Here is a 10,620-nt window from a genome sequence, read left to right on the forward strand (position 1 = left end):
GTATAAGTGTCATTTTATCATATTTACTTTCTTTACTTATCTCATTCCCAATAACTTACTCTTTCTGAAACCTTACCACCCAAATACATTCTTCATCACATTCTTCATTTTCATTCCTACTACACTCCCCTCTTGTCACTCCTATTCCACTCCTTCCCCAATCCACTCATGACAACAAAAACATCCCTTAAGATCTGTATTCTAGAAGTTTTGTATATTATGAAACCTGACTTTTGAAAATTAGGGGGTGTTTATTTGACTGGATTTGAAAGCTAAAGGATTTGAAAATCCTTGGATTTGAGATATCTTTTGTTTGTTTCAAAGGATTTGAATTTTCTTTATATTTTCAAATTCAAAAGTCATGGGATTATGTGATTCGACTAAAATAACCTAATTCCAAAATTTTATCCAATGAATCCCTCACATGACTGGCACGTGAGGGATTCACGCGCACGTATATATTAATTATATTAATTACTCATAACATTAATTAAACTATAATTATATTTTATAAAATATAATTATAGTGTAATTAATGTTATGAGTAAAATATATAATTGATATATTATATTATATTATATTAATTATTTTAATAAATAGTTAATAATTTATATTTTATTATAATAAATTAAGTTTACATTAGTTATATTAATTACTCATATTATTAATTACACTATAATTATATTTTATTTAATATTTATAAAATATTAAATAAAATATAATTATAGTGTAATCAATATTACTAATATAGTGATCCAAATCCAAATTTAGAAATCTCTCCAACAAAATATAAAATTCTGTGTTTAAGTATTACAAATAATCCAACTAAACACTGGATTTGACTCTTCTAAATTTTCAATAACAAAGATTTGTAAATATAAATCCATTGCATTAGTACATTCAACCAAACACCCTTTATAATATTGTTAGATTGTATGTTCTATTTTATAATAGGTTCTAAGGCATTGCATTTCTATTGTACTATGCACTATTGGTGTGCACTCGTTTGTTGACGCACCGAGTTTGGCGAGTCGGGTTCAGAGCATGTCATTTTTGCTATAATTAATTATTTCTTAAACAATTATCTATGGCATGTGCATCATGACCAATAATTGCCATGAAATATATGGGTATCTCCGATGCATCTTCAAATTTGAAGATTTTCTTTGGATTTGGCGTAAGGGGTGCTCCAACACTGTACAATACCCTGCTCCAAATCCAAATTTTGCTACAGTGACACGTAAGATATTACTCGCTATTGTAGCATCGTTATTTATTAATTTTTTATTAATTTTATGTTTTTATTTCTGTTTTTTGTAAATTTTTTGTTTTTCTATTTTTGTTTTTATAAAATTTATATTTTAATTAAATTAATAACCTATAACTTAAGTTTATATTTTTTAATTAATAAAAAATAAAAAATTAAAGAAAATAATACACAAAAAATAAATTCATTAAAATTAATGAAAATTACATGAAAATTTATTGTTGCGTTAGGCAAATAACGAAAAATTAAAGTTGATTAAATTTATTGATTGTAGGAATATATAAATTATGAACTGATAAGAATATTCTTAAAATATTCTGTTTTAGAGTTAAAAATAGAGCTGATGGTTAGAGAAACTTTTGAAGTTGTATTTTACTATTTTTGCATGTTGAAATTTCAAATATAAAGTTTTGGGTTGAAGATGATCTAATACTATATTTACATTAATTTGTACATTTGAGGGCACGTGGGTCGGTGTTGAGCCTTGCTCCCCACACGTGCACGTTCTCAGGTTTTTGTGCTTATCGTTTATATGTAGATTTATTAATTTATATTTAATTTTGTTTGAAAAATGCAACAGAAACAGCAAGTCAAGGCATGCACATGAAAGCAGGTGTACCATTTTTTAAAAAATGCAGGCAAAACGGTTTATTTTTTCACCGTTCAGCCTCGTCATTTTTTTTTTATAAATTACATATTTATCTAATTAAATAAAATATAAAGTAATATTAAAAAAAAAAAAGCCTCTTAAATGATCTAATAATCACAGTCCACATCTTTCAAGTGGGGTATATAAATATTCACAAAATAGAAATATGAAAATTTCTTTTCCATATATATATATAATAAAAGAAACCATCCAACAATTATCCTATTACCCATCAACCAATAGCACTCAGCCACGTCATAGGGTATGGAGGGAATGCAACTGAGCGAGGGCCCCACAACGGTTATGGAACCATTGGGCTTACAAAAGGCGACGCTATTCCATTTATGTCCTTCTTCCGGTAAAATTAAATAATTTAAAAATATATATTAAATCTCGTTAAAAACGCTACACTTCTCCGGAAAAACCCAAACCCTAACCCTAGCCACAATCTCTCCTTCCTTTTCCCCCTTATCTTCGTCGCTAGACTCGCCCTCTTCTTCACCATGGGGCCTTCGATTCGATCCGCAAATTGAAGGGATTCGGGCTCGCATAGGGGTTTCTCGTTGCTCTGGTTTTGGGGATTTTTCGTTCCGGTTCTTCAGTCGGATCAATCGGATTGGGATTTCGCGTCCTCGACATCAGATCCATCACGGCTTCGATTCGGTTCTGGCGCGATCTGGCGGTTTTCGGTGATGCAAGACGGTCGAGATTTGAATTCTCCGTCTGATTTTCTTCAATTGAAGGGGGTTTCGATCGGAGGTCTTGCCCTGGGTTGCGGATTTCACAGCGATTGTTGTTAGATGTGTGGATGATTATCTGGTTCTTTGATCGGATCGATCGGAGAAGTCATTGATTGTTGCTGTTCATTTGGTTTCTGGAAATTAATATTTGAAAAGCTTGTTTCTTGATTGAAGAAACGTCGCAAAGGGTCGTCTGCTTCTTCTTCGAATCCAGGGTTTTGAAGGAGATAGATTCTCTTGTACACTTGTCTGTGTCTCTCTGTTTGTTCTTAGCTTTCAATATCAGGCCAGCTTTATTCCTAAGTTCTTGGCCTTTAATTCCTATTGCTTATGAAGTTTTTGGTTTGATTTGTGATTTATGTGCTTATTTTTTTCTTCATATAGATCTTGAGAAAGATAAAGTGAGAAATAATGGCTGTGTATTATAAGTTTAAAAGTGCTAAAGATTATGACTCCGTTCCCATTGAGGGCCAATTCATATCTCTTGCCAATTTGAAAGAAAGGATTTTTGAATCCAAGCATTTGGGAAGGGGTACTGACTTCGACCTCATGGTTGCCAATGCTCAGACTAATGAAGGTTGGTTATTACTCTAGGTTTTTGTTGATTCGCTCTCATAGTTGGGATTGATGGGCTGAAAATTCATTAAAAGTTTACTGGTTATTCAGATGAAAGTTCAGGGTAGTGAAAGATCCAGTTTTGGGGATGTTGTATGTCAGTTTTTAAGTTTTGCAATGAGAATTTTTTAATTAAATTTCGTGGAAGATAATGAGTACTTGTTTAATTTGATTGGCTATGTGGATTGGACTAAACCTTGTGCAATGGGTTTTTATAGATGATTTCTACCCTTTCCGTTTCAGAATATGTAGATGAAGCAGCTATGATTCCAAAAAATACTTCGGTTTTGATCCGTCGTGTTCCGGGGAGGCCTCGGAAGCCTATTGTCACTGAGCCGGATGAGTACTGTTCGATACCTTGGCTTTTGATCATTTGATATCCACTTGTGGCTTTTGCTTTGTGTTGGAGAAAATCAGTTTGCAGTCTGTGTGCTTAGATATCTTATTGGGATAAAAATAATTAGGTTATAATTCAGATGTGAACCTTATTTGGGTAATAGTTAAGAAACTTAAAATGCAATCTTCGAGCTTGCTTATGTGTTAAGATGGAAGTGTATACTTGTTTGCAGGCAAAAAGTTGTAGAAGATAAAGTAGAAGACATACCACCACCTACTAGCAATGCGATTGGTGAATCATCAACCACAAAATATGTAAGCCAGATCATCTTGTTATGCCAACATATACTATATTTCTTTAGGCTTTTGTTTATTAGATTGGAACCACAATTCCAAGATCAAATGGACAAGTAAAAGGTTTTTTGGTTCCTTGCTAATGTCATGTCAATAGCAAGGGAAGTACTAAGACATTATGCTTAATTTTGCAGCCTGAAGAGTCTGAATGGGATGAGTTTGGTACTGATTTATATGCTATACCTGATGTGACCCCGTTCCAGAGTGTTAACCCAGTAATGGATATTGCCCCTGCAAATAAAATTGATGAGGATAGCAAAATCAAAGCTTTAATTGATACACCTGCCCTTGATTGGAACCGGTAAGAGAATTCTCATGATCCTCAATTGGAATTGTTTTGTTTAGGAAAATTTTAAAGATGAGGAATAGAAGAGTGCACTCCTGCTCAACAAAGTGGGTGCCTAATTATATGTGCTGCTCACAGAATCCAATTGGTTTTTGCAGTCAAGGAAATGATGCTTATGGTGCTGGAAGGGGGTTTGGAAGGGGAATGGGTGGCCGAATGATGCCTGGTCGTGGTTTTGGTAATTTCTTGATCTTCTTATCTTATCTTGCTGTTCATTGTTTCTGTTCATAGTTTATTTGTAGATTATCTTCAATATCGTTGTACACATTTTATCCTGTTATTCAAGTTGGAATAGTGCTTTTTTTTTGTTTCATTTTTTTTAGTTGTTGAGTGAATATTTGAGTCATTTTATAAACATTGTCATTGTAAGGCCTGCAGTTTCCCTTGGCAATATGAGGTTTAAGATTACTCATTACATAATCTGAATCTCAGTTTTGAATAGTGCCAGTGTGATTGTATTATTTTAATATTAGAAGGATAGATTGTCTGGTTTGATATGTTGCAACTTGTGTTGAAACACCCAGCCTTCTGCAAGTTATTGGTCATCATCTTGATTTTCTAATAGAATTTTGCTGCCTTGTTGAAGTGAATGCTAGTACATCCATGCAGTTGTTTAAATGTTCTGTAGCTTGGTAGTTCTTGTTTTTTTTTTTCCTGTTTTGAGATTGTCATTTTTTCTCTAATCAATACTGAAGGTCGAGGGGGTGGGTTAGAGCGCCGGACACCTCCAGCAGGTTATGTCTGCCATAGATGCAAAGTCCCAGGTATGCTTATAATAAATAGTGACATCTTTTTATTCCAAAGTATTGTTTTGGGCATTCCCATACTAAACCTCTGTGTATTAGCTATTTGATTTTCATTTATTATCATTTTTATTATTTTGGTGGTTATGTTTAGGGCATTTTATTCAGCATTGCCCTACCAATGGAGATCCCAATTATGACATAAAGAGAGTGAAACCTCCTACTGGTATTCCAAAGTCGATGTTAATGGCAACACCTGATGGATCCTATGCCTTGCCAAGTGGTGCGGTTGCTGTTCTAAGACCAAATGAGTAAGTTGTTTCTTCCATTCCTAATATAGTTAAGTACTGGTGCAGTTTGGTGATAATAGCTAATGCTTTTCCACATCTGATGTAGAGCTGCATTTGAAAAGGAAATTGAGGGTCTTCCTTCCACCCGTCCTGTTAGTGATCTGCCCCCAGAGTTGCGTTGTCCCTTGTGTAAAGAAGTAATGAAAGATGCTGTCTTAACTAGTAAATGTTGTTTCAGTAGTTTTTGCGACAAATGTAAGTGGGTCTTTATTTATATTGTACTATATTTAATTCCTGTTGAAGCGAATATACATGAGTTAATATTTGCCTTCAAATTATGGTGTTCCAATTTATACCCTTGTCACTACTGGTTTCCTTTTGTGTGTGTGTATGTGTGTGAGATTGCCTCATAATGTAAAAACTGTATTCCTGAATCCAAAATTCCTATGAATGGATGATGAAGTTTTCTCATCCATGTGTTTGCTTGCATGTAATAATCATAAATATAAGGAATTTTGCTAGTTTAAACTATGTCTCAAATAGTTTTATGTGGTTTACGTTTGCAAAGATGAAATCCTGTTTGTAATCTTTCTTGCCTGCATTTTTTTTTGTTTTCTTCTCTATGCCTCAAGTTGATGGTTGAAATCAGGTTATGCCTAATTTATTTATTTAGCCTCTTGTTTTTGCTCATTCTTTGTTGTACAAAATGCATAGAAGGGCTTGAGCTTTCAATATTTAACTGATGTTTTGTCATTCTTCACCCATCAGGCATTAGAGATTATATAATAACCAAGTCAATGTGTGTATGTGGAGCTACGAATATTCTAGCTGATGACCTTCTGCCAAACAAAACACTGAGAGAAACCATCAACCGCATAATGGAGGCAACAACGAGCAGTACTGAGAATGTTGGAAGCTTAATACAGGTTCAAGGTATAAACCAATGTTCTCAAACGGTATTTTATATTGAAACTTTTGTATACTTTGTTAGGTTTTACTGAAACCTGCTTGTGGCAGATATGGAATCTGCACGCCCGGTGCTACCTAAAGCTCCATCTCCCACCACCCTCTCTGTTGCATCTAAAGATGAACAAAAGCCAGTGCCTGTTGAGCAATCTGTAGATATAAAAGATGCAGAAATTGCCAATGACACAAAACCTGTAATTGCTGATAAGAACGCTGTGAAGAGTACAGACCCATCTGTGGCAACACCAGAATCAGCAAGTGTAAAAGAACTAACATCACAAGAGAGTGCACCTGTGCATGAAGAGCTTCAGGAAAAGCTTTCTGCTGGTGATCAAGGTAGTTCATCTTCAACCTGGTTTACTATTTCAATTCTAGCTGCCAATCTTTTCTCATTTATAATTTACTTCCACATAAAGGTATTGGGCCTTATGGATAAGTGATTATGTTTCATAAACAGCATAATTGTTGTTTTGGACCTTTGGCTTATTGCTTGATTGCTTTAATCCACTCTTGTGATTTTTAATTTTCTTGTTCCAGGAAAGAAGAAAAAAAAGAAAAAGACACGTCCTCTTGGCAGTGCTGGCACTGGTCAGTCTATCATTTTAAGATTTTTTTTTTTCTCGCTTGTGTGTTTTTTTTTTTGTTTTTGGCCCAAAATCATTTATTTTTGAAGCTTTCGTGATTGCTATGGAGGTTGCAATGATTTAGTGGATTTATTATGTGAATTGATGAAATCCGTTTTTACGACTATCTATTGTTTGGCGGTGGTTGTTTGCCTTTTGTTTTTTCATTTTACAACATACTAATTAATTTTTGAATGGTTTCTCTGTCTTCTGTCTGGTTATCTATTTTTTCACCAATAGGCGCAGACATGCAATGGAGAAGTTATCAAGATCTTGGTGCAGAAAGTTATGCTTCAATGCCTATGGCCCCCTCTGCCTACAATCCATACTGGGTTGGTGGCATGCCAATGGGAATGGATGGCTATATGGCACCTTATGCAGGCACCATGCCCTATATGGGCTATGCACCTGGTCCATTTGATGTTCCTTTTGCCGGAATGTTACCGCAAGATCCTTTTGCAGCCCAAGGCTATATGTTACCGGTTGGTCCACAGAGGTATGCAAGAGTTCTTTTTGATGGATTATTATTATTGTTGTTGTCCTTTTGATTGAAAACAAATTACCGTTTTTGAAGATTCCATTTATTTATTTTGTTAGCTTTATATGCACTTGAAAAGTTTAGCCAGAAATGTTTTCTGGCTATTTTTGGATTTATTTTAAGAACTTGTTTCTGCCACTTATAAAGTGGGCAAAGTGACTTAGTGGAAATATTGCTTTATGGCACACTTGCGAATATTGGTTTGTTCAAACAAATCCACCTTTCTTCTATATAATGGATATATCAGTTCTTCTAGTTAATTGCCATGTTTGTTAATTTTATGAATTTAGGGATCTTTCTGAGCTGGGGATGGCCGGTGTCAGCATGAATCAAGGGCCTCCAATTATGAGCAGGGAAGAATTCGAGGCTAGGAAGGCTGATTTTAGAAGGAAGCGTGAAATGGAGCGAGTTAGTGAAAGGTAAATAAAAGTTTTGAACAGAAAAGAAGTATTTATTTGTATGATTATTCATTTTATTTGGGTGTTTATGTAGTGTTTTCCATTGCTAATTTTCCTCATGTTGTATTTACCAAGTAAGTCTTGCAATTAACCTTTTTCTCCGCCTTTTTTTGGATTTCCATCTGGCTTTTGAATTCTTTTTCTTTTTTCTTATATACTCGATGGTCATTGGATTGTTCTTCTTAAATTTTTGCTTATGTCTTTTTTAGGTCTCATGCTATACTTTCTCTTCTGTCGTGATTATTATCACTTATTTATGGTCGTTTGGATCAAATTTCCATTTGACATCATTATTGATAGTTTCTATATTTAAGGAATACAATGGAACTTGATGAAGTATATGATATCTCACTGCTTCCATGTGCTCTCAACCAATTAGAGGCAGTACTTCCTGAAGTATTTGTTCTGTATTTGTCAGGTGTGTGTTAAAGGCAGAAAATATAACCTAACTATAATACTATTTCCTGTTGCAATTAATGCTAGTCTAGTACTGGACATAAACACCAGTCCCTGAAGGGAGCTATATAAAATCACGGTCCAAAGCTAAATAAGCACATGGATGAGCTCTTCAATGCAAACTTGAACCATGTTTTTTACATTGTCATTTTACCATACAATCTTTAGCTTCTCTTCCTATTTTGTCTTGAGGACTTTGTTTGATATGTCAAACGGTTGACCTAGAAGCATTCGTGGAGTCACAGTTCAATCATCCTATTGTTTCTTGATTTGCATTTTACTTCAATTTCACAGTCTTTCATTTTTATTCAGTCTTCTTTTGCGTAGTCTTTCACTTCTTGACATCCACATTGTGTGCAGGGAGCATTCAAGGGACAAGGGAAACATCAGAGAAGGGCACAACAACAATGCTGATATTCCTCCAATGAAATCAAAGCCCGTATGTTATTTCATCATTTCATTTCCATGTTTCTTTTTGTATTTTGTCGGCTTCATCATCGTCAACAGGTTAGAAGCAACAGCAGCCGTTGAAAACTTTTCCAACCCTTACTGATTTCTTTCTTGAACATCATCTCTCACCCTTTTTTTCCTTCTTATTTTTTATTATTTATTTATTAATTTTTTATTGTTCTCTTTTCTTTTTTCCCCTAGTATTCAAGAATTAGTTTCCCATACAAAACTCCACTAAGAAAAAAAAAAACAAAAAATTAGAAAGGAAGGATAACCCTTGAGTTAACTTTCAAGAAATGGTTACAATAAAGAGGCTTTCACTTTTTTCCCCATAAAAAAAAGAGAGCAAATTTTGGATGAGCTTTATTTGGCTTTTCTATGTCAAGCTTATCTCCCCACTCAAGATGCACTCAATTGCTTTTTATTTGAACTTAATTTTGTTTTTTTGTTTTTTAAGTTTTAAAAAAAATACTTAAATAGATTAATAAGTGAAGCACTCAGACAAAGTATTTGCAAGTCCGGGCCCAAACACAAGTCTTATTTTATGAGGGCCTCTTACTGTCGGTAAACTTAAATCAGTTAACAAATGCTTTCTTGATGGCCTTAGCAGAGACAACCAGCTCAAGGTACTGGTGTTGACCGAGGAGACTACCGCGTTGACCGTTACGAGAAGTCAACTGCTCCGCCTCCAGACCGACATGCGCCGCCAGGGTCACGCGAGCGTGACTCACCGCACCGGCCGGAGAAAAGGAGATCTGCCACCACCAACTCCACGACCACCACCACCAAACATGACCCGATGTCTGATCCGGCGGGCGCCGACCGGAAGCAAAAGGGCAGCGTCTTCTCTCGCATCAGCTTCCCCGGCTACGGCGGCGGCGGCGGCAGTGCCGGTGGTGGCAGCGGTAGCAGCGGTGACAAAAAGAGGAAGTCATCGGAGATGCCGAATGGTCTCAAGGAGCATGAACCCAGTCATAGATCTGGTTCCAATGGGTACCGTGATGACCGGAGTGGATCTCGGAGAGGTGGTGGTGCCACCTCCTCCGCCGCCGCAGCTGCTGCAGCCGCCGCTGCTGGCGGCTATGATGGTGAGTCTAGCGAAGAGGAGTACCATTTCAAGCGTAGGCCGTCAAGGAGAGATGCTGATCATGAGGATGATGGGCGGGGTTCTAGAAGCTCGAGAGATAGGGATAGGGATAGGGATAGGGATAGAGATAATCACAAGCGTAGGTGATTTTGAGAGAGAGAAGCGAAGCTTGTTGTGTTAAATAGTGGTATTGTTATTGTCCTGATGATTGTCATATCATCAAATCATCATGACTATACAAAATTTTATATCTTTAATAACATCTTTGTTCTCCCCTTTTCTCAATAATTTTTTTCTTCTATCTTTTTATTTTGTTTTATTTATTTATATGTAGAAAATGAAAACCCTTTATAATTCTTGTCGGTTGATTAGTGCTTGGAGTTGGAGATGGAAAAATATAAGTGAGGTTGTTTATAGAAGTTTTAGTTTATAATGGAAATGTCATTTTCTTATGTTTGGTTGCACACGGAAATGTGATATTTCAGATCCACTCCACCCTTAAATGGAGATTTAGTAGTCTGATTTTAGCACTACTATAATTGTGGTTGATATGAAAATGTGTATCAAATCACAGTTGCAGGTGATGGTAAGATTACCACCGTACATAGAGAAGGCATTTGATACATGGAAAAGTGCCCAATTTTCTGATGAAAAGTAAAATAAAGAATTATATTATCATGTTTGGTAGAATATTTTTTTTAA

At 35.5% G+C, this 10,620-nt stretch overlaps 1 protein-coding gene across 3 annotated transcripts; it reads left to right on the top strand.

Moving 5' to 3' along the window:
- The first annotated feature begins 2,283 nt into the window (after positions 1–2,283).
- On the top strand, positions 2,284–10,206 carry LOC120283930 (E3 ubiquitin ligase PQT3-like). Of its 3 annotated transcripts, none has more exons than XM_039290732.1 (16): positions 2,284–2,942; positions 3,041–3,233; positions 3,515–3,614; positions 3,841–3,922; positions 4,096–4,262; positions 4,406–4,485; positions 5,003–5,071; positions 5,205–5,361; positions 5,447–5,595; positions 6,109–6,273; positions 6,358–6,642; positions 6,844–6,894; positions 7,170–7,425; positions 7,758–7,886; positions 8,742–8,820; positions 9,439–10,206. In XM_039290732.1, the coding sequence occupies exons 2-16, from the start codon at positions 3,068–3,070 to the stop codon at positions 10,063–10,065; spliced, it is 2,562 nt and encodes an 853-aa protein (XP_039146666.1). In that variant the 5' UTR covers positions 2,284–2,942; positions 3,041–3,067; the 3' UTR covers positions 10,066–10,206. The 3 variants fall into 3 exon arrangements, with proteins under 3 accessions (XP_039146666.1, XP_039146668.1, XP_039146667.1); XM_039290734.1 differs by having other exon boundaries at positions 9,442–10,206; XM_039290733.1 differs by having other exon boundaries at positions 2,284–2,903.
- Positions 10,207–10,620: the final 414 nt, after the last annotated feature.

Source organism: Dioscorea cayenensis, chromosome 19, assembly GCF_009730915.1.
Source record: "Dioscorea cayenensis subsp. rotundata cultivar TDr96_F1 chromosome 19, TDr96_F1_v2_PseudoChromosome.rev07_lg8_w22 25.fasta, whole genome shotgun sequence".
Lineage (NCBI taxonomy): Eukaryota > Viridiplantae > Streptophyta > Magnoliopsida > Dioscoreales > Dioscoreaceae > Dioscorea > Dioscorea cayenensis.

What these genes read in the sequence shown, in the direction of transcription:
- LOC120283930 (XM_039290732.1), top strand. Translation starts at nt 3,068, where the DNA reads ATGGCTGTGTATTATAAGTTTAAAAGTGCTAAAGATTATGACTCCGTT. An exon ending in ATTGTCACTGAGCCGGATGA is followed by an intron (nt 3,615 to 3,840) that starts GTACTGTTCGAT and finishes ACTTGTTTGCAG; the next exon opens with GCAAAAAGTTGTAGAAGATA. An exon ending in AATCATCAACCACAAAATAT is followed by an intron (nt 3,923 to 4,095) that starts GTAAGCCAGATC and finishes TTAATTTTGCAG; the next exon opens with CCTGAAGAGTCTGAATGGGA.